The 23,156-nt window shown below is 48.7% G+C and overlaps 1 protein-coding gene across 1 annotated transcript in view; it reads left to right on the top strand.

Moving 5' to 3' along the window:
* Positions 1–18,787, top strand: part of LOC109910099 (slit homolog 3 protein-like) — a gene marked incomplete in the record, with an annotated part of 181,675 nt that extends 162,888 nt beyond the window's left edge. Inside the window, 8 exon segments of the mRNA XM_031798315.1 lie at positions 678–771; positions 1,245–1,382; positions 1,997–2,237; positions 8,003–8,133; positions 15,525–15,679; positions 15,922–16,210; positions 16,457–16,662; positions 16,833–18,787. Coding sequence (XP_031654175.1) covers positions 678–771; positions 1,245–1,382; positions 1,997–2,237; positions 8,003–8,133; positions 15,525–15,679; positions 15,922–16,210; positions 16,457–16,662; positions 16,833–17,074 — 1,496 coding nt within the window.
* Positions 18,788–23,156: the final 4,369 nt, after the last annotated feature.

The following is a 23,156-nucleotide window of genomic DNA, read 5'->3' as shown; positions in this document are numbered from 1 at the left end:
TCAGTCAGTCAGTCAGTCAGTCAGTCAGTCAGTCAGTCAGTCAGTCAGTCAGTCAGTCAGTGAGTGTAAAGGAGAGGAGGAGAGGCCTTGTGCTGTGAAAGCCTGACTGAGCCCCAGCAGCCCCCTGTTAGAGGAGGGGATCTAGTCAAGCAGGTGGACAGGGACAGAGGGTTTATTGAACCGGGACACTTGGCCAGGCAGTGATTTAGTGGATTCAGATGGGGCCTCATCTGGGCAGCCACAGCCCTGTATTCCATGCAGATTACAGCACAATACAGTACATGTGTTTCAAGTTTGCACGGCTAATACCCTGAGCAAGACAACCCCCAACTCCCCCTGTATGGGAGACCAGGCAGGCCGGCCGGCAGTAGAAACAAGACCCAACTGTTGAATGCTGAGAAAGCCATGATGGTGCTTTGGGGAGTCATCATAATAGTCATCATAATACAATGGGACCAATCAAAAAACACTCTTAAAAAAACGTTACTCACGATCCTGGGCTTGTAAATATGCAATGCACTAGAATATCACTAAGTCAAATGAAGACATACGTTAGCTAGTGTGTGTATGTGGAAGAATGAAGCTTAGGCGATGATCTCACAGTCTCTGTATTATCTTTCCCACTGTGTGTGTGTGTGTGTGTGTGTGTGTGTGTGTGGGTGTGTGTGTTTTCCCAGGGGACCTATGTGAGGAGGTGGTGGCCCCCTGTATGCAAGGCTTCGACCCCTGCCAACATGACTCCAAGTGCATCCCCCTCACCAAAGGCTTCAGGTGAGTGACCGGCAGCTGTCCGAGGGGGCGGGACTAATCAAGTTCAAAGGTCACCAGTAGCAACCCACCGGAAGTGACCCGTGTCTGGTGGAGTCGTCGGGACAACCTGTTGTGTTCTGTTCCTCCGCCGTCTTAATATCCTGTTCTTTTCATGACTGAGGAACAAGGAACAAACTATAGTTGAGTTGGCTGTGCTGTTTAAAGTCACACTTGTAGCAGACTACTGCAGTAAAACAGTTTTCCTATGTTAGGAAGAGAGTTCAGTAACAGTTGGGAAAGGTCATACGTTAGGAAGACGGACTGTTCAGTGGCAGTTGTTAAAGGTGAAGTAATAGAAGGTGTTCAGTCACAGCTAAGCGTCAATACGCCAGAAGGTTGAGAGAGGGAATGCAGTTGAGAGAGTTCTGTGGCAGTTGGCAGAGAGTTTTTTCCTTCGCAACATTGTGTGCCTTTGTTTCCTGTGTGGGTGTCAGGTGTGAGTGCTTGCCCGGCTACGTGGGCCAACACTGTGAGCAGGACTACAACGACTGTCTGGAGAACAAGTGTCAGCATGGGGCCCAGTGCGTGGACGCAGTCAACGGGTACACCTGCGTGTGTACGGAGGGCTTTAGGTGAGTCCACATTCAGCACCGACTGAACTCATTGTAGAGACTCAGTGCCGCAACAGCGTCACGCCATCTGTGGAGGGCGCCGGCGCACTCACGCACAAACCCACACACACACAGATAACCAGACTGTGAGGAGCTTCAGATGGTACTTTGTTTTCCTCTATTTGGCTGTCTAGTCTGAGGCCTGCGGTACTGGGTGGTGCAGAGCGGTGGGTGTGATGAGGCAGATGAAGCTCCATATGGCTAATTATAGCGCTAAGTGTGGGACGGGCCTGTGGATGGGATCTGGGGGGAAAGATTCATGACGCATCACTGTCTCTGTCTGCCGACGAACAGCAGGATCAATGAAACAACGTGGCCGCCACCTTTTTGTTTGACGTAGAGAGTCTCTCTTATGATGTTATGTGTCAGGGGCAGTCATACATATACTGTGTGTGTGTGTGTGTGTGTGTGTGTGTGTGTGTGTGTGTGTGTGTGTGTGTGTGTGTGTGTGTGTGTGTGTGTGTGTGTGTGTGTGTGTGTGTGTAGTCATAATGGGAGAGACCATGGTGGAGTGTGTGTGTGTGTGGCAGCTTGATTGAGTGTGATATTAACAGACTGTCTCTGTGTTCCTGTAGTGGTCTATTCTGCGAGAACCCTCCTCCTATGATCCTGCTGCAGACCAGCCCATGTGACCAGTCAGAGTGTCAGAATGATGCCCAGTGTCTAGTGGTGGAAGGGGAGCCTGTGTGTCGCTGCCTGCCAGGCTTCACCGGAAACAAGTGCCACAAGATCGTCACCGTCCACCTTTTGGGCAAAGGGACCTACCTGGAGCTGCCCAGCGTCAAGATACGCAACTCTGTCCACATCTCCCTACAGGTACTGTACCAACCTTAACCCCTGACCCCTAACTCTGCCCACATCTCCCTACAGGTACTGTACCAACCTTAACCCCTGACCCCTAACTCTGTCCACATCTCCCTACAGGTACTATACCACCCCTGACCCCTAACTCTGCCCACATCTCCCTACAGGTACTATACCACCCCTAACCCCTGACCCCTAACTCTGCCCACATCTCCCAACAGGTACTATACCACCCCTAACCCCTGATCACTAACTCTGCCCACATCTCCCAACAGGTACTATACCACCCCTGACCCCTAACTCTGCCCACATCTCCCTACAGGCACTATACCACACCTAACCCCTGACCCCTAACTCTGCCCACATCTCCCTACAGGTAATATACCACCCCTAACCCCTGATCCCTAACTCTGCCCACATCTCCCGAAAGGTACTGTACTACCCCTAACCCCGAACTCTGCCCACAACTCCCGAAAGGTACTGTACTACCCCTAACCCCTAACTCTGCCCACAACTCCCGAAAGGTACTATACCACCCCTAACCCCTGACCCCTAACTCTGCCCACATCTCCCAACAGGTACTATACCACCCCTGACCCCTAACTCTGCCCACATCTCCCTATAGGCACTCTACCACACCTAACCCCTGACCCCTAACTCTGCCCACATCTCCCTACAGGTAATATACCACCCCTAACCCCTGATCCCTAACTCTGCCCACATCTCCCTATAGGTAATATACCACCCCTAACCCCTGATCCCTAACTCTGCCCACATCTCCCTACAGGTAATATACCACCCCTAACCCCTGATCCCTAACTCTGCCCACATCTCCCGAAAGGACTGTACTACCCCTAACTCTGCCCACAACTCCCGAAAGGTACTATACCACCCCTAACCCCTGACCCCTAACTCTGCCCACATCTCCCTACAGGTACTATACCACCCCTAACCCCTGATCCCTAACTCTGCCCACATCTCCCTACAGGTAATATACCACCCCTAACCCCTGATCCCTAACTCTGCCAACATCTCCCGAAAGGTACTGTACTACCCCTAACCCCTGATCCTTAACTCTGCCCACATCTCCCTACAGGTAATATAACACCCCTAACCCCTGACCCCTAACTCTGCCCACATCTCCTAACAGGTACTATACCACCCCTAACCCCTGATCCTTAAGTCTGCCCACATCTCCCTACAGGTAATATAACACCCCTAACCCCTGACCCCTAACTCTGCCCACATCTCCCTTCAGGTACTGTACCACCCCTAACCCCTAACTCTGCCCACATCTCCCTTCAGGTACTATACCACCCCTAACCCCTGATCCTTAACTCTGCCCACATCTCCCTACAGGTAATATAACACCCCTAACCCCTGACCCCTAACCCTGCCCACATCTCCCTACAGGTACTGTACCACCCCTAACCCCTAACTCTGCCCACATCTCCCTACAGGTACTGTACCACCCCTAAGCAGCAACAATACTGGCTGTCACATCTCCATCCTCTCCTCTCCTCCATCTTCTGCTCTCCTCTCTGTACTCCTCCCTCTCCCCCTCTCACTCGCATCTCCCCCTCTCCTCCTCTCCTTTCCTCCTCCTCTCCTCTCCCACTGCCCCTCCTCCTCCCTCTGCTTCTCCACCCCTTCCCTCTCACCCGGTCTCCTCCTTCTTGGGTTCGAGCCTTGGCAAAAGCCGAATCAGGAGGTATTGGTGCCCGATAAGTAAGCATCATGACATCCTTTACACTAGCAGCCGAGTAGCCTAGCTATTATCTCCCTATAACTGATCATCCTTCCCATTACGTCAAACTGTAAACTATAAAGTTGATGAGGGCTAGTGTGTTTTACACACTATCCTCCATCATTGCAGTACTTAAAGTATAGAATGTAGCACCCTTGGGAAAGGTATAAGAGAGATAATTTTTTCAGGGGCTAGTATGACAAACTATCCCTCTCTATCTCGCTCTCTGTCTGCGTCCGGAATGGCACACTATTCCCATAAAGTGCACTACTTTTGACCAGAACCCTATGGGCCCTGTAATGCACTCAGTAGGGACTAGGGTGCCATTTGGGATGCAGACTCTGTGTTATTGGGGCTCTCAGCCAGCCGTGTGGCATCCGATCCACCACCTGCCACCACAGGGACGGTTGGATGGTGACATTATTAGAATGTCACCTTTTGTTCACGAGCATGAAATAATGTGTCTCAGGGGGATATGTATTATGGTAATAGAGTGTCGGCGTGGTGACTGTTATCAGCCCAATCACTAGGAGTGAGTCACAGCCGCCGGATCGCTTCTTACCTCCAAATGAGCTCATGTGCTCGTTGGCGTGGGGGCACGCTAATGTTAATGAAAAAGACTGTGGTAAAAATAGAACTGTTGGGCTTAGCCTATGTGCTAAAGGTGGCTTTTGTACATAGGTAGATACATGGGCAAGAGCAAATGCAGCTTGCCAATATCTATCAATCAATCAAATGTATTTATAAAGCCCTTCTTACATCAGCTGATGTCACAAAGTGCTGTACAGACACCCAGCCTAAAACCCCAAACAGCAAGCAATGTAGGTGTAGAAGCACGGTGGCTAGGAAAAACTCCCTAGAAAGGCCAGAACCTAGGATGAAACCTAGAGAGGAACCAGGCTATGAGGGGTGCCAAGTCCTCTTCTGGCTGTGCCGGGTGGAAATGATAACAGTACATGGCCAAGATGTTCAAATGTTTATAGATGACCAGCAGGGTCAAATAATAATAACCACAGTGGTTGTCGAGGGTGCAACAGGTCAGCACCTCAGTAGTCAGTTGGCTTTTCAGAGCCGATCATTCAGAGTATCTCTACCGCTCCTGCTGTCCCTAGAGAGTTGAAAACAGCAGGTCTGGGACAGGTAGCACATCCGGTGAACAGGTCAGGGTTCCATAGCCGCAGGCAGAACAGTTGAAACTGGAGCAGCGGCACGGCCAGGTGGACTGGGGACAGCAAGGAGTCATCAGGCCAGGTATCAAGATGGAAATCGAAAGCAGTGTTCGGTTAGTCGTCTACCACAGTTCTAAATATGTTACACGATGCAACTTGGGAAAAAATAGGGAATAGAAAAATAGAAAATAGAAAAGTAGCGTTTTCAAATAAAAGACGCGTTGAGTTGTGAGCCACGCTGTAGTGCAGACTAAGTGAAGTAAACATCCCCAATGCCATATGTTTTCATTTCAAATAGAGTAGCTTCAGTAGAATAGTAACCCTAAGTGTTAGGTACAGATTATTTTCCTCCCTTTTGGAAAGAATGCTATTGGCCCCACTGAGCGAGAGAGGGACCACACACTGGAAAAAGTCCTCTTATACCTTTAATTGATATCCAACACCTGGCTTTTTCCAGCGTGTGGTCCCTCTCTCGCTCAGTGGGGCCAATAGCAGCAGCAGCTCATGTCACATGGTTCTCGTGTCAGTGCCAAACCAAGCCCAAGCCAGTGAAAACTCCATTGAGTCCTGCTGCTGGGAAAGGCCTCCACTCTCCATAAATTCACGTCTGTCTGTCTGTCTGTCTGTCTGTCTGTCTGTCTGTCTGTCTGTCTGTCTGTCAATCAATAAATCAATCAATCGCTCTGAACCTCGCTTGCATTCTCTCTCTCTCTGCAGCTAGGGCTAGGACCGTATTACCAAGTCATGATGGCAGTCAAATTCCTTGTGACCTTTAAGATCACGGTAATTAGGCTTCTCCAAGCTTTGATGCTGCCGATGGTCATTAGTAGCCTACTAAACTTGCTAACTGCCTGGTACTCAGCACTCTATTGTCCCTCTAATCACTAACATCAATGCAAATTTAATCGAAAATCTAATCAAACACTTCATGGGAGCCCATGAGCTCATGTTAAGCAACATTTCTATAGACCAGATAATACACATTGAAAAAAAAAGTGTTGATGGCTTCTATTAAAAAAAGGAGGATCCCATCAGCTTTCTATAGGCTAGGCCTACTATATTTATTCCTCAACTTTCCTAATATTAAGCACGTTGCTTCTCTTTACAACAGCCTACCTGGCTGGCATGAAAATGAACCATGGGAAAAGCGTCCTACATTCGTTATTTAAGTGCATAGATGACATGTATTTTTTCCCCTGCCGCTATTTCGAGACGGGTGCATCAAAACAAATTTCACACATATATTATTCAGTATATACAGTTGAAGTCGGAAGTTTACATACAGTGTGGCAAAAAAGTATTTAGTTAGCCACCAATTGTGCAAGTTCTCCCACTTAAAAAGATGAGAGAGGCCTGTAAAAAATCGTCTGATGGGTCACAATATTGAACTATCACTGAATGATATATTTCCATTTGTGAATGATACCCAGCTTGTTTCAAATCATAGTCGCACACCTCATGTAGCCTAGCCCTTAGGCCTATATGTTTTGATAAGGTTTGCATCACAACTAATGTGACCAAATAACTTCTTAAAATTAAGCACATTAGCCCATTTTGGAACATTCACGCTTATAGCCTACTGCCGAGTGCCCATTGCTGCGCTTACAGACCCCAGGTCTCACAACCATAAAGGGCATTGGGTTCTATAACTGATTCAAGTATTTTTAGCCAGATCCTAATTGGTATGTCGAATATTATGTTCCCTTTGATTGCAAAGAAGGCCTAGTCTTCAATAGCTGATTCTAAGATCCTTTATTTGATCATGTATATATTTTTGCTGTTTGTTCTTTGTTATAGAGCCAAAAATATTTGAGAAGTGGTTTATCCATCTCCGTTTTGGATAGATAACTATTCGTGTTGTTGTTTGCTTAGAGTTTTCCAATTTTCCCAGAAGTGGTTAGATTCTATGGATTCTTCAATTACATTGAGCTGATTTGTGATGTGCTGTTCCTTCTTTTTCCGTAGTGTATTTCTGTATTGTTTTAGTGATTCACCATAGTGAAGGCGTAGGCTCAGGTTTTCTGAGTCTCTATGTTTTGGTTGGATAGGTTTCTCAATTTCTTTCTTAGGTTTTTTGCATTCCTCATCAAACCATTGGTTAATGTTGATAATGTTCTTAGGGTGTTTTTTGATTGGATGGGGAGGCTGAGAGTTCAAATATACTGTTTAGGTTTTCTACTGCCAAGTTTACACCGTCACTATTACAGTGAAACCTTTTGAACGCTGTAAGAGACTCTGGGTTGAGGTCTGTGATAAAGTAGTCTACAGTACTACTGCCAAGAGATGAGCTATATGTGTAACTACCATAGGAGTCCCCTCGAAACCTACAATTGACTATGCACATACGCAGCGTCCGACAAAGCTGCAGGAGTTGTGACCTGTTTTTGTTGGTTATGTTGTTGTAGTTGTGTCTAGGGGGGGGCATTTGGGGGAGGGAATGCTGTCACCTCCAGGTAGGTGTTTGTCCCCCTGTGTGCTGAGGGTATCGGGTTCTTGTCCAGTTCTGGCATTTAGGTCGCCACAGACTAGTACATGTCCCTGAACCTGGAAATGGTTAATCTCCCTCTCTAAGATGGAGAACCTGTCATCATTAAAGTATGGGGATCCTATTGGGGGGATATAGGTAGCACACATGAGGCCATTTTTCTCTGTTGAGATAATTTCCTTACTAATTTCTAGCCAGATGTAACATTTTCCTGTTTTGACTAATTTAATAGAGTCGGTTAGGTCTGCTCTATACCAAATTAGCATACCCCCTGAATCTCTTCCCTGTTCCTGTCTCTCTCTTGCTCTCTCTCTCTGTCTATTTCTCTCCCTATCTCTCTCAATTTCTCTCTTTCTGTCTGTCTGTCTCTCTACAGGTGGCTACAGATAAGGACAACGGTATCCTGCTCTACAAGGAGGATCATGATCCTCTAGCTCTAGAGCTGTACCAGGGACACATACGCATAATCTACGACATCGTTAACTACCCACCGACCACAGTCTACAGGTCAGCACCCCTGTCTGTCTGTCTGTCTGTCTGTCTGTCTGTCTGTCTGTCTGTCTGTCTGTCTGTCTGTCTGTCTGTCTGTCTGTCTGTCTGTCTGTCTGTCTGTCTGTCTGTCTCTGTCTGTCTGTCTGTCTGTCTGTCTGTCTGTCTGTCTGTCTGTCTGTCTGTCTGTCTGTCTGTCTGTCTGTCTGTCTGTCTGTTCTGTCTGTCTGTCTGTCTGTTGTCTGTCTGTCTGTCTGTCTGTCTGTCTGGCTGTCTGTCTGTCTGTCTGTCTGTCTGGTCTGTCTGTCTGTCTGTCTGTCTGTTCTGTCTGGTCTGTCTGTCTGTCTGTCTGTCCTGTCTGTCCTGTCTGTCTGTCTGTCTGTCTGTCTGTCTGTCTGTCTGTCCTGTCTGTCTGTTGTTGTCTGTCTGTCTGTCTGTCTGTCTGTCTGTCTGTCTGTCTGTCTGTCTGTCTGTCTGTCTGTCTGTCTGTCTGTCTGTCTGTCTGTCTGTCTGTCTGTCTGTCTGTCTGTCTGTCTGTCTGTCTGTCTGTCTGTCTGTCTGTCTGTCTGTCTGTCTGTCTGTCTGTCTGTCTGTCTGTCTGTCTGTCTGTCTGTCTGTCTGTCTGTCTGTCTGTCTGTCTGTCTGTCTGTCTGTCTGTCTGTCTGTCTGTCTGTCTGTCTGTCTGTCTGTCTGTCTGTCTGTCTGTCTGTCTGTCTGTCTGTCTTGTCTGTCTGTCTGTCTGTCTGTCTGTCTGTCTGTCTGTCTGTCTGTCTGTCTGTCTGTCTGTCTGTCTGTCTGTCTGTCTGTCTGTCTGTCTGTCTGTCTGTCTGTCTGTCTGTCTGTCTGTCTGTCTGTCTGTCTGTTCTGTCTGTCTGTCTGTCTGTCTGTCTGTCTGTCTGTCTGTCTGTCTGTCTGTCTGTCTGTCTGTCTGTTCTGTCTGTCTGTCTGTCTGTCTGTCTGTCTGTCTGTCTGTCTGTCTGTCTGTCTGTCTGTCTGTCTGTCTGTCTGTCTGTCTGTCTGTCTGTCTGTCTGTCTGTCTGTCTGTCTGTCTGTCTGTCTGTCTGTCTGTCTGTCTGTCTGTCTGTCTGTCTGTCCTGTCTGTCTGTCTGTCTGTCTGTCTGTCTGTCTGTCTGTCTGTCTGTCTGTCTGTCTGTCTGTCTGTCTGTCTGTCTGTCTGTCTGTCTGTCTGTCTGTCTGTCTGTCTGTCTGTCTGTCTGTCTGTCTGTCTGTCTGTCTGTATGTCGTCTGTCTGTCTGTATGTCTGTTGTATGTCTGTCTGTCTTCTGTTGTATGTCTGTCTGTCTGTCGTTGTATGTCTGTCGTCGTCTGTCTGTTGTCGGTCTGTCTGTCATGTCGTCTGTCTTGTCGTCTGTATGTCTGTCTCTGTCTGTCTGTCTGTCTGTCTGTCTGTGTCATTTGTCTGTCTGTCTGTCTTGTCTGTCTTGTCTGTTTTCTGTCTGTTGTCTGTCTGTCTGTATGTCTGTCTGTCATATCTTCTATTCTGTTGGTGTCTGCCTCTCTTACTCTACTTCTACGTCTCTATCTCTATCTCTCTCTCTCTGAGTAGCAGCAGCCACCTCCATCTAAGACCCGGTACGCGGTTATGCTCAGTCAGCCCCTCACCAAACAAAAAAAATAACTGCCTTCTGCTCTCCCCAGACAGACGGAGCACTGAGGAGTTTGTTGAGTCTGTCCCCGCTAGCCTTATCTCCAGCCCAGCATGCTAACACAGAAGGGCTGTGGTTCCTTTACTGTGTGGTGTTATAACCCTGTGCTACACAGAGTAGGGGAGCGCAGTTAACACTTTACTGTACACACATCCATGTATGTGTTCGTAAAGCCTCTATAGCAGCTAAATAAAGACCATTATTACAGCCGACATAGGCAGTCAGTGAGATTTTGAACAACGGCTTAAGAAAACCCAGAGCCTGAGAGAGGAGAACAGAGCCCGTAGGAGCTGACCTCAGACCAGCGCCACTGTCTGTCTGCTCCGGATTTGTTGTTATTGATCCAAACGTCATCTGGCCATTCCCTTGTGCTGTTTAGAGAGACTTTTAGCTGCTACCCCGAGGCAGGGAGGAGAGGAAGCAGGGAAGGAGAGGGAGGTAGGGTATCGATCGACCCATCAAAGAGCTGCCCAGTGAAAAAGAACAGCTCCTCCCCAAGTGATTTGTTAGACTGGGATCGCCTCATGCACTGGGCCCTTTTTCACGTGTTGTGTTCCTCCCATTACCTCCAAAGTAATGAATTGGTCGTCTTCGAACGGCAGGGAGGAAGGAAAGGACATCTCAGTCGTTCCTTTGTCTTGCAGCAATCAAAAGGCATGTCCAGTCTCATATCCAAGCCCCAGCTCTATAACCAGCTCCAGCCCCAACCCCAGCTCCAACCCCAGGCCTGTCTCCCAGCCCCAACCCCAGCCCCAGGCCTGTCTCCCAGCCCCAACCCCAGGCCTGTCTCCAGCCCCAACCCCAGCTCCAGCCCCAGGCCTGTCTCCAAGCCCCAACCCCAGCTCCAGCCCCAGGCCTGTCTCCCAGCTCCAGGCCTGTCTGATGCGTCATGGCTTCCTCATTTTGTTCTGGATCTGCAGACTCTCCCCCTCATCAGTCCCTTTTCCCCCAGTGTGACGTAGCGTTCTGTGGCTTTGGCAGCGCCTTGCCCCATTGTCTTTGGGGTGCAGAGGGAGTGATGCAGGGAGCGGGGATGGGGTGAGCGAGAGGAGACAGGACGGGAAAGTGAGGAGGGGAATTACCCCTGTCCGCTCCCATTACTGGGACATGGTCTACGACAGAGCCCAGAGTACACAGCACCCAGCACGTTCCTGAGTTCACCCTGTGATGGTTAGCATTAACATTAACTGTGTGGAGCAGCAGGCATCACTTCCAGCCAGGGGGATAGGAGACTGGAGGGGAGACAGCTTCAGCAAGGAGAGGTGAGGGGTGGACGTCTGAGGAGGAGAGAGTGGTGAGAAAAACATGGAAGAGAAGCATGAGTGAATGAAGGGTGGTCTGGTCAAGTGTCTGTCTGAAGGGAAGGTGGGTCGTGAAGCACTCATCTGTCCAGATCTAACCTGCCTCACACAACGGGGGAGGAAAAGAGAGAGAAGGAGAGCGAGGGATGAGATGATATGGAGGCAGCAGGGGAGAGGCCCCTTCCCCACCCGAGAGGCCTCATTACCATCTGATGAATGCCCGGGTCCTCACTGTGTGCTAATGTCCTGCCCTTTACCAAATGCCACAGTAATCCTTCTATTAGTTTAAGGGACCACGTCTGCTGTTATTCAGGAGAGAGGGATAGAGGGAGAGAAGAAGTATGGAAGGAAAGGGGCATAAAAACATCACAGAAAATTGAGCGAGAGCGTTTCAATTTGCTACCCAGCTCCCTCACACCCTTTCTAGGTTCCGCAATCTCACTGCCACACCTAGGCTGCACATCCCAAATGGCACCCTATTCCCTATAAATTGCATTACTTTTGTCCAGGACCCATAGGGCTCTGGTCAAAAGTAGAGCACTATATAGGGAATAGGGTGCCGTTTGGGACAGAGCCCTACAGTATCTGTATTGGCGCCCTTCAAAAATGAGCCAGCCCGTGCCTGCCATGAAACTTTGATTTAGAGCTGCGGAGAAGAGCCTAGAGGGGTCAGAGTGTCTCTCTCTTCTCTCTGTTGCTTTTCTATGCTCCACTCAGCATCAGCCGAATATGTCTCTTTGTGAGCCGAGTGCCACATCAGAGCAGAGTGGAGAGAGTCTTTAAGGGCTGAGTCACAAAGGAAAGAGAAGAGAAGACAGGAGAGGAGAATAGAGGAGAGGACAGGCAGCATGGGAACAAAGTGGGGCTACTGGTAGAGGGTGCAGAGAGGAGATTGAGAAAGCGAGAGTGGAGGAGAGAAAGAAAGCGGAGTAGAGAGAGAGACCGCTGGGTATGAGATGGGCCTCCCGTTGATCACTGGTCAGAGAGAGATTGGCCTCCCGTTGATCACTGGTCAGAGAGAGATGGGCCTCCCGTTGATCACTGGTCAGAGAGAGATGGGCCTCCCGTTGATCACTGGTCAGAGAGAGATGGGCCTCCCGGTGATCACTGGTCAGAGAGAGATGGGCCTCCCGGTGATCACTGGTCAGAGAGAGATGGGCCTCCCGTTGATCACTGGTCAGAGAGACATGGGCCTCCCGGTGATCACTGGTCAGAGAGAGATGAGCCTCCCGGTGAAACCTGGTCAAAAGTAGTGCACTATATAGGGGATAATTGACAATTGGGAGTCAGAAAGTGTTCCACAGAGGTCAGGAGAATGGAGTGTGACATCTGGCTGGAGAATGCTGCACCACTGGCAAGCACCATAAAGGAGACCATGAGACCGGCGTGTTTAGCCATGTTTAGCTTCCGGTCTCTGGGAAGCTGGAGTCAAGTCCTTTCAAGGGCATAGCTGTTATGTTTCCACCTAGCTACCCCCACCCGTTAAGATGGTTTAGATAGCTGCTGTTTTAGACCTAGCTATCCCTAAGAGGAGCCAGCCAGGCAGCCAAACAACACCCCACCCCCCATTCCTCAGACTACATACACTAAACAAGCTAGTCGGGTTAGTGCTACATTGTAAGCAAATGATAGTTCTGGCTAATTTCATTTTAAAATGTTAATAGGGTCTACAGGGAAGCTGGTTCGGGGTATCTTTACTCAGATAAAGGCAACCGGTAATTGTTTCAAAGTTAGTGTATGTGTCATTTCTAATGCGGTTTGGTTGCGAGAGGAAAACAGAGTATTTGATTCTCGGCTGACAGGAAATTGATTTCCCCCGGTCGACTTGCAGGGGGACACGACGCTGCTGAAATCTGCCACGGCTTTCTGTTTGTTTTTATTGAATTCCATAATGGGCCGCTTTAAGCTAATACGCAGGCTGGGCACACATCAAAGTCCCCGCATCCCCCTCAAAAAAATATCATTGCCTCTGGAAAACTTCAGCTTGTCAAAACACAGACAAAACCCAATATTGGCAAAGGCTGGAGGGCCGAGCTCCACGATTCACCTTGTTGGGCTAGAACTCTGCTGCCCCTCTGTGGTCATATGACATCATATCAGAATGTGGGCTCCTCTGTTTAACACCTAGTATTACTTCACACTTTTCCCCCAAAGACTATTATCACCTTGTTGTCAGGGTTGTCATTTGAAAGAGATAAAAACAGAAATAAATCTCTTGACTTTTTCCTAGACCTCTTTGCCTCCAACCAAAAACCATGTTCTTCCCTGCTACTCCCCCTTTGGCGAGGATGTGGGCTTTCAGATTGCCGCGTAATGAAAGACGGCTGTCAAAACCACAGACACGGGATGAAAATGTCATTAAAGTGTAATAAAGCCGGACTTCCATGGTGGTATTTACATTTTCAATGGAGGACAGGAAGGCAGAAGGGGGTCTTTGCAGCAGGCCCTACCATTGTGTTGGTCGCAAAAACCTTGTTTTCAGACTGGAATTGAATTACGGGCCCATAATGCAAACCATACATGCTGCCTGCCTGCGTCTGTGTTGGCCCTTTGTCGGGCGAATACCTTTAAAAAAAATTTTTTTACTGAAACCACATTGGCCAATTGCTGAGCTGTGTAGGGGGTTGTGTCCTTTACCTGTCCTCTCAGCTGTGTTGTGCTAAAGTCCTCACACACTTGACCTACGGGTGAACATTGGTTCGTTGTGCTTGTAGCGTGCTGATTGTCTAGTTTTACTGCTGGTCTTTGTCTTGGCAGTGTGTTGGCCTGTATGGAGGGAGCAGTCAGGACTCTAGCTGTCTGGGTTCTGGGCCCACCTCCAGAACTCACAGTACTTTTCTACTGGCTGTTAATTCTAATAATACGGTCATTGAACCACTGCGGGAAGTGTCAATCAAATGTTTTTAACCATCAGCCAATAGGAGAGCTGGCAGTAGGGGGGAGGAGCCTTGCTAAACTCCCCTGATGGTATGCTGTTTTTGGAGAAGACCACAACCCAACGGCGGCGAGAGTGGGTTTTTCTCTCGTTTATGTTTTTGGAACAAAAACATTTCTTGGGGTAAGGATAGGAAGAGTTAGTTTTGGGCTGAGAGGAGAAGTTGAGGGAAAGAGCTGCAATCAATTTCACCACCCATACCCATTGGTCTCTCGCTCTCTCTCTCTCCCTCTCTCCCTATATATCTTTCTCTCTCTCCCTCTTTCTCTCTCTTCCCCACTCTATCCCTGCCAAACCACTGTCTCTAGCTGTCTGTAATGTAGCTGCCTGTCTCCTCTCCAGGAATAACGTCCATACCAGTGACGGCCTTAGGGCTGATCAGCCTGACCCCATCTACCCCTCAACATGACCCATCTACCCCTCTAATCCGGGCCCCATCTACCCCTCTAATCCGGCCCCATCTACCCCTCAACATGACCCATCTACCCCTCTAATCCGGCCCCATCTACCCCTCTACTCTGACCCCATCTACCCCTCAACATGACCCATCTGCCCCTCTACTCTGACCCCATATACCACTCTATTCTGACCCCCTCAGCCTGGACTCATCTACCCCCTCACCCAGAGTCAGAGCCTTGTAGCCTAACATCAAATCACCGCATCTACCCCCTCCTCGACTCTCCTCCCCTCCCAAGATCCAGCGGGGTTACGACCTCATACCCCAGGCTACTGTTGTATCAGCCCTTAGACCAAACACAATTACCCATCAGTAACCAGGCGGGCCCAGAGCCCAGAGGGAGTACAGCCTGTTCTGTACCCAGCAGTCAGCCAGTCAGCCAGTGTGGGAACTGGAGCAGTCCAACGGCAACAGGCCTATTATCATTGTGAGGGCCAAAATCATCTGGCTCAGCCTGAACCCACCAGCATCATAGCTTGCTATTCCAGTTGGAGTTTGCTGGCGCGGGGAGGTTTTTGCGGGCTGGGTGAGGAGGTGCCTTGCCATGGTTTAAACATGAGTAGTGTGAAAGGCTCTCTGGAGGACACACACACACTGGCCTCCTCCAGAGTGCTGCTACTGTTCACAGGTCCAGAGTGATACGTGTCCCTACGCTCACAGAGCTCGTAAGAGCGGTAACCTCCACACAGTACTTGTGTGAGAGGTCACAAACCGCATGGCTGCCTAGAATCACGGCCAGCGAAAGCTTTAAACACCCTACTCTCCTTAATAACACCAAACGAGTGCTCTATAACAATTCAACTGCCACAGAATAATGTGTGAGGTCCTATAGAAAAACCAGCTATGTTTATTGTATGAGGCCATTCCAAGTCTCCTTTTCTACAGAAGTTGTACTTGAATCAGATGTTTTTCTCCTATTCTATAACAACTCCTATATTCTTACCATGTGTTGCTATTGCCCTGTGTCCCCTCTCTTTCCCTGTCTCTGTGCAGTGTTGTTGAACCACGTTTTTTAATATATTCCTGTCTCTCTCTCTCTCTCTCTCCAGTGTTGAGTCTGTGAGTGACGGTCTATTCCACACGGTGGAGCTCCTGATTCAGAACCACTCTCTGAGCCTGGTGGTAGACAAGGGATCCCCCAAGAGCCTGGGCAAGCTGCCCCGCCAGCCCTCTGTGGACCACAACACACAGCTTTACATAGGAGGTAAGCAGAAACCCATATAGTGCACAATACCTGTACACACCATTACCTTATGTAAAAAACAAAAAACACCACTACGCATACCTACTGATTTTGAGGATACTTAAAGATATTGTGTCATAAGCATGTTTTTTGTTTGCATTTACATTTCACAACATGTCAGAACGTCAAACCAGAATGTCAGAATGATCTAACCCCTTAATTCTTCCATCCCTCCTCCTCCTCCTCCTCCTCCTCCCCTCCAGGTGTGCCCTCAGCGGTAATGGCGTCCGGACTGCGTTCAGGTCCCGATCGCAGCCCCCAGGCCTTCAACGGCTGCATCCACAACGTCAGAATCAACGGAGAGCTCCAGGATCTGGGGGCGGCACCGCGCGGGTTGGAGGGCATCCTGCCAGGCTGCCACTCTTGCAGCGTGTGTGCCCAGGGCGCCTGCAGACAGAGGGGGGAGACGGGTGTGTCCTGCGAGTGCCCACCCAGCCGCAGCGGACCCCTCTGTGACCAGAGGATCGCCCCTAGCCCCTGTCAGAGCAGCAGGTATGGCCTATACAGGACACCTCATAGGCCTTTAGTCATAACTAATTCATAATGAATTACTCGTAGATTGAGGCATTGTCTTCAACACGTTACATTCACACAGAAACAAACTCATACTTTTACACTTTCCCATGTTTAATAACATTATGAATATGAATCATTTGTACTCAACGTGGGTACATTTTACACCCCAAAAAACAGACACACATTAACATTCCTCATATTGTCTGCGTCTCTTTGTTCCAGGTGTGTCCATGGGCTGTGTGTGCCTAAGGCGTCGTCCTACAGTTGTCATTGTGCTGACGGCTACACAGGGCAGTACTGTGACAGGAGAGACGAGCCCCAAGCTTGTAAAGGACACCATTGTGGACACGGGGAGTGTAGGGTCACAGAGAGCGGGGAGCCCTCTTGCCATTGCCAGCCGGGCTACACTGGCCCTACCTGTAACGCAGGTGAGAGGAACACACATGCTGATGTATGGACATTTTTATTGTATACAGACATTTGATTCTCAGAGGTCCATAGGAATGATATGCAATTTTTCAGTTAGGCTATCTAATATAATCCATTAATAAAATCAGATCCTATAGTGAACCTTTCTGATTGCCCCCCCCCCCCACAGAACCGGCGTGCCAGGGAGAGGTGGTGCGTGATCTGCTGAAGCGGCACCAGCCCATGAAGACGTGCACCTCGACCAGTAAGATCCCCCGGGTGGAGTGTCCACGCGCCTGCGACGGAGACTTCTGCTGCGCACCATCCAAGAGCCGGAGGCGGAAAGTGGTCTTCAAGTGCACCGACGGATCCTCGTACTCTGAGGAGATGGAGACCACCCTGGAGTGTGGCTGTGCCAAGTGCCCGTTGTAATATCATGTCGTCGCCATGGAAACAACCACAAACAAAACAAGGGACCTGCTGCCAGAGAGCAAAAATAAAATATATTGTAAAATAAAACATAGAACTTATTTTTATTATGGGATTTTTTTTTTTTTAAAGAAGAGACTTGATAATTGTTTTTAATATGTCGAATATTATTGTCATATGAGAAGTTATTTTGTACCTTAAGAAAAAAAAAGAAAAAATATTAACATTCCTGAAAGTATATGAATTTATATGTATGTATAAATCTATATAAATGTAACCTAACCCATGGTTTTTATTTGCTCAGTGTATTATTGCATGTGTGTGTACGTGTTGATACGGTAGGGGAGTCTTTGGACACTTTAAATGTGGAGCGAGACAGTGAGTTGTACAAAAAAAGTGGCGGAAGGGAAGGAGGAGTTGGTGCTGCATCTCCCCAGACATAAAGAAGAGGAAGGCAGTCTTTTTCTCATCTTCAGCTATGGAGGCAAACAAAGGAACTGTCCCACTTTGCTCCCCAGCTTTATAATGGACTTCATCCCCACCACAGAGCTAGCTGAGCTCTCTCTAGAGGATATGAACTCTTATCCACGGAGCTTGCAAACAGTGATTGTTACTTTGTGCCATAGGAATCCCATTTACATTGCTGTTGATTTGTATTTGTCTGCTGTTTCACATCAGAGATTCTAGAGTCCAACCACATTGAGCAACAGATGTTGAAAATAAATGTGTTGGGTTAAAAAAGACGTTCAAAATATGTATTTCTGGTTGAAAATACATATTTTCTATGGCTTGTGCTCACTGGGATGGGTCAAGATGGCTTCTATAGATGTCTTCTAGACAGAGTCTGTCAGTCAATGAAGTTCTCCTGAGATTCTGTCACGTGTTTGTTTCTTGCATGATTGCTGACAGTCCAAGACAGAAGGTGAACTTCCTTTATGATACGGCCACGGAATAGCCGTGCTGCCATTATACGATTGGTTCCCTTCATAGAAACGAAATCTAGATCCAATCATGCAGTTTGTCCTGGCATTCGGGAGTCATTCAGCGAAATAACTTGGTGTTCTAGAATCCTCCGAATGAGAACTCGTTGTGTCTGTGGTCACAGCTCAGATGGAAAAGGACTTTATAATGCTTGGCCTACCCTGGCCTGCGAAATCATTGTTGGGACTCAAATCATAACCGTCCATTACTACTAACACTATTAAATGCATAGATGAAGCCCATAACTACTGTATTGTTTACTTTGTAAACATGTGTTTACCATAGGATTTGAGGTGTCATCCCAGTCGTCCCCCTGTCAGTCAGAAAATATTTGGTAACGCTTGAATTGTATATTATTTTATTACCACATGTTGATACTGTCATAGAGTGCAGTACGTGTCAAATACGGTGTTACCAAATATTCTTTCCATTGAGAGTTTGGCAGTGATCAAGTTCAGTACACCCTTTCCCCCCAGTACCTCACTAACTACTCCAATACCCCCATGCCTCAAAACGTTCAATTAAATGATTCTGTATGTACGGAAGGTGTAGGCTCTACAATGTAAATGATCTTATGTCAGATGCCTTATATTCAGTAATAATAATAATAATAATAATTACTATTATGTTGGCCATACTATCAGGTGCATCCTCCAGACATAGATATATTTCTGGTTAAACATGAACTTGTGAGTGATGAATAATTATGTTGAAATTAAACTACCATGAAACTAGTGTCTATGTTTGAGTTAATATTAGACCGACTTAACATTGGAGAAATGCTAAATTTACCAAGACAAAAAAATAATAGTTGTACATGTGTTTCATAAATTTCCGTCAGTTGGCAAGAGGCTGAATGTATTGTATCTCAGAAAGCATCCGAGTGAGTGAAACAGTGCCCCTTGTGTCTCTGCATGTGCAGGCCATCTATCTTGATGCTGTCTGGTCATAAAGAGTATGATATTGTTGAACCGGTGCATTGAATGCAAGGGTAGCAAAAGAGCATTTGACCTCCCTTGATAAAAGATAAAGTATAAAATAATAGTTTAGCTCAACGCTGATTGGCTAAGTGAGCTCAACTGTGAAGAGTCCTGGTGCAGCAAACACATCGCATTAAGACACATATGTCATTGACAGAAACAACTTGAGTTGTTGCATTTGGTGTTGTCCTCCCGTGGCTAGCTAGCTAAAATTGTCCCTTTCCTAAATTATCCATGGATTGAGATAGGGATGATTATAATGGCGATGTTGATCCAACCTTAAATTCATACATTGTTCGCCTGGACTGAGAGAACAGAATTTCAATATGTAGCTAGATGTAACGTAAACTCGTACATCGCCTTGGTCCGTACAATTGCCCTTATTTTAGCGCCCCCAAAAACGTAATACTTCCAGATCAACTGTAATGTCAATACCATTGTAAAGCACAATTTCTCCCCTTTCCAACTAAATCAATTACATGACCTAAACGCTGCCTGTTTCTGCATAATTCAAGCAGGCAATGAGCCCCATCAGGTCTTTTTAAAAATGGCGGGTGGGGAAGCTAAACTAATGCGTGATAGTGAGAAGGAGAGATGTTGGCTTTTTTTCACTCGATCTGTCCAACTTATCACCTTATCGCCTCTAAAATGTAAATAAAACACTATGAAGGTTTGTGTCGAATTTGAATCGGGGTTTTAGGGCGGTGCTAAAGTGATTTTAGAAGTAAACAGCGGCTTTGAGAATGATGATCCACGCAATGATGACGGAAAAAATGACTAGGTATCCCGGAGGGTCAGTTTATTCAACTTTTCTCCAATACTATAGAGGCATTACCATGTCGATCAACGCTTGAATAGAAACCTAGTTCACACCCCCAATTTTTACAGTCCCATTAGTTTTCTTTGTAGCCTCGTTTGAATGTTGCGGTTGCACACATTTGTATGGAATGGGGTGAGTTTGCGTTAGAAGGCTAGTGTTAACTAGCTAACATTGCCAACGAAAGTAAGTTAGGCAAGCAAGCATTTTAGCCAGGTAGCCTAAAACAACAAAAAATAAGTGTGTATTGTATGACAGGGATAGCCCGTTATGTCAACATGAAAGAGCATGGGAGGTAGGTTAAGAGGAACAATGTACCTCATAAAATTGTTCTTCGATTTATACTTCAACTTAGTCATAAGATCATTTCCGACGGGGGGGGGTATCCATATATAACCGCAGCATTAAGACAAAGGGAGGGGACCCTGGCACGCCGGAGCTCTCCAAAATGAACCAGCGCATCGGGGCAAGCATTGGGGAAAGCGCATACACTGGCACATGCTCTGACGGGACAGTGAATGTTTAAAAAATGGTGAGGTTCTTCTATTTTTCATATGGTTTAATTCCAACTTTTACATCGTTTAGCAGTAACGTCGGCGCGCGAATCCCCCACGACTGCGTCACTGGATCAGGGTAAGTAATTAAGGGAATGTGAAACTTGGTTGTCAGTAACTTAATACTGTAATGACCTGACTAGATCATAAAGGAACAATTGTCCAGACAGAGGTTTGAGTTTACGAATTGACTGTTTATTAACCCAACTTCACACAGGGTACTGTTTGGCCGTAGCCCACGCCAAATAAATGAAGGACACCCTGTAAAACAACCGTGACCTTCTCTTGTGAAACCCAAACATAAGAGAAAGAACAATGGCTAAACCTGGTCTTAACTTCCAATGCTCCATCCCCCTCCCCTCCACGCCACTCTGCCAATCACCAGGATGCCCAGCATCAGAACATTCCAGGCATTCCCTGTGATTGGCAGATAGCAGGTTGATTGGCATGTCGGACCCAGCGAACACTGGGTACTGGTAAGTACAACACAACCAACTAATAGCCTAACACATAACACACTGTCTGTGCGGGTCGCATCACAGCCCCACCACCACAAAGTCCTTTGTCCCCGAGGGAACAAACAAAGTCTCTGAAGCGACCCGGAGGTCTCCTTTGCCTGCGTGGCCGTGATGGTCGCAGAGTGTCCAGATGTGAAACAGGGGGCTCATCTGTGGCAGGGGGCTTCCCCTCTGGGACCCAGGGGATGAAGGTAGGGATATGTGGGACAAGGAAGCAGGAACGGAGAATACAGTCCCTGGCTCCACACGGTGACACGGAGGGAGACAGGAGGAGTGGGCTGTCTGGAGCCTTGTCTGTGGCACATGGGGGTGGGTGCCTGGAGAATGTCATTTCCAGAGAAGGGAATTGTGGGGGTCCCTGGGGTTTGGGGAGAAGAGGCCCCTCTGTATGTAACCTGTCCTATTGCAGTGCCACCTTTCTCCCCCAGGGAGGAAGCTGCACCCGGTAAACAACCTCCCCTACCCTCTCCAGGACGCTGCAGGGTCCCACCCAGTAACTATCCAACTTGGGGCGTTTTTTCTTAGGGGGCTGTAGCTCCCCAGCCACAAAGTGCCTTCCCCGGGTGTGCACGTCATAGTTCCTCTTCTGCCTCACACCTGCATTCACCAGCTGCTCTCTGGCGACGGTGTGGGCTGTCTCCAGGCAGTCCTGGAGTCTCCGGGCATACTCCGGCCCCGGGGGAACATAAGGGCTATCCAAGGTCCGACCAAGCGCCATCTCCGCAGGGGTGCGGATCTCTCTCCCCAGCATGAGGGCAGGCGTGCAGGAGGTGCTTGTCCCATCATGCTGGTGTTTGGCACGATGGCCAGCTGCTGTTCAAGTGTTTTGTTGAAGTGCTCCACAAGGCCATCACTTTGAGGATGGAGAGGAGTAGTGCGGGTCTTGTGCATACCCAGCCTCTCACACATGGTGGCAAACACACGGGACTCAAAGTTTCAGAGCATAGGCCTCGGGCCATTTTGTGAAATAGTCCATGGCCGTGAGCACCCAGCGATTTCCACTGTCTGTGGTGGGGAACGGCCCAACTACATCCACTCCCACCCTCTCCATGGGAGCCCCCACTGGGAACTGTTGGAGCTGGGCATGAGAGCGACCTGGGGGGCCCTTTCTCGCTGTGCAGTTGTCACAGCGGCAGCAAAAGTCCTCCACATCCCTCTTGTGCTGCCCCCAATAAAACAGCCTCCTGCAATACTTTTGAGACCACCACCTGCCACCTCTCCTCTCCCATAGCTGACTCCTTCCATGCCCGCTGTAGCACGCCATCAGCCAGCCGCAGTCTCTCAAACTTTGACCACAACCCTTTGGTCGTGAGTGAGAGCGCTGTCATCTCTTCCCATGGTGGCCTCACCTGCACCTCTACCCACTGTAGCACTGGCTGTAGACAGGCCCGCTCGCCCGACACACTGTGGCACAGGCCCCTTCCTCTGCACACAGCTCTCTCTCACGTCCCTCTCCGCTCACAGTGGTGGCAGCCGTCTGCAGTACAGGGCCGACGGGACATGGCGTCGGCGTTGGACTGGCGTGCCCCTGCCCTGTGAACCACTGTGAAGTCATATGGCTGAAGCTCCTCCAACCAGCGTGCCACCTGCCCCTCTGGCTCTCTGAAAGACATGAGCCACTGGAGAGCAGAGTGGTCAGTCCTTACAGTAAAGGGCAGGCCACCCAGGTAGTACTTGAAGTGTTTGACGGAAGCCACAACAGCCAAGAGCTCCCGCCGGGGGACACAGTAGCAGCGCTCATGTTAGCCAAATGTTTTGCTGAAGTACGCCACCACTCTCTCCCCCTCTGGCCCCACCTGGTCCAGCACCCCACCCATGCCCACATTGCTCACGTCTGTGTCTAGGATAAAGGACAAGGTGAAGTCGGGGGGGGGGGCACAGGGGCCTCGATCAGTGCACGTTTGAGGGTGTTGAAGGCCTCCTCACACTCCACTGTCCAAGTGAAGGCCTTGTCCTGCGGCAGCAGGTGGTTCAGGGGAGTAGCGACGCTTGAGAAGCCCCGTACAAACCTCCTGTAGTACGAGGCCAGGCCCAGGAAGCTCTTCAGCTGACGCTGGTCGGTGGGGGTGGGCCAGTCTCGGACAGCCCACACATTGTCCTCCATGGTGCTGATCCCCTCCTTCCCCACTCGGTGGCCCAAGAAGGATACCTCTGTCCTCATGAAGTGGCACTTCTCGGGGTGGAGCTTCAGACCTGCGGCAGCCACCCGCTCCAGCACACGCCGTAGTGCCACCA

This window comes from Oncorhynchus kisutch, linkage group LG19, assembly GCF_002021735.2.
Source record: "Oncorhynchus kisutch isolate 150728-3 linkage group LG19, Okis_V2, whole genome shotgun sequence".
In the NCBI taxonomy this organism is placed as follows: domain Eukaryota; kingdom Metazoa; phylum Chordata; class Actinopteri; order Salmoniformes; family Salmonidae; genus Oncorhynchus; species Oncorhynchus kisutch.
The sequence above is the reverse complement of the archived record's forward strand: the minus strand, read 5'-3'. Positions and strand labels throughout refer to the sequence as shown.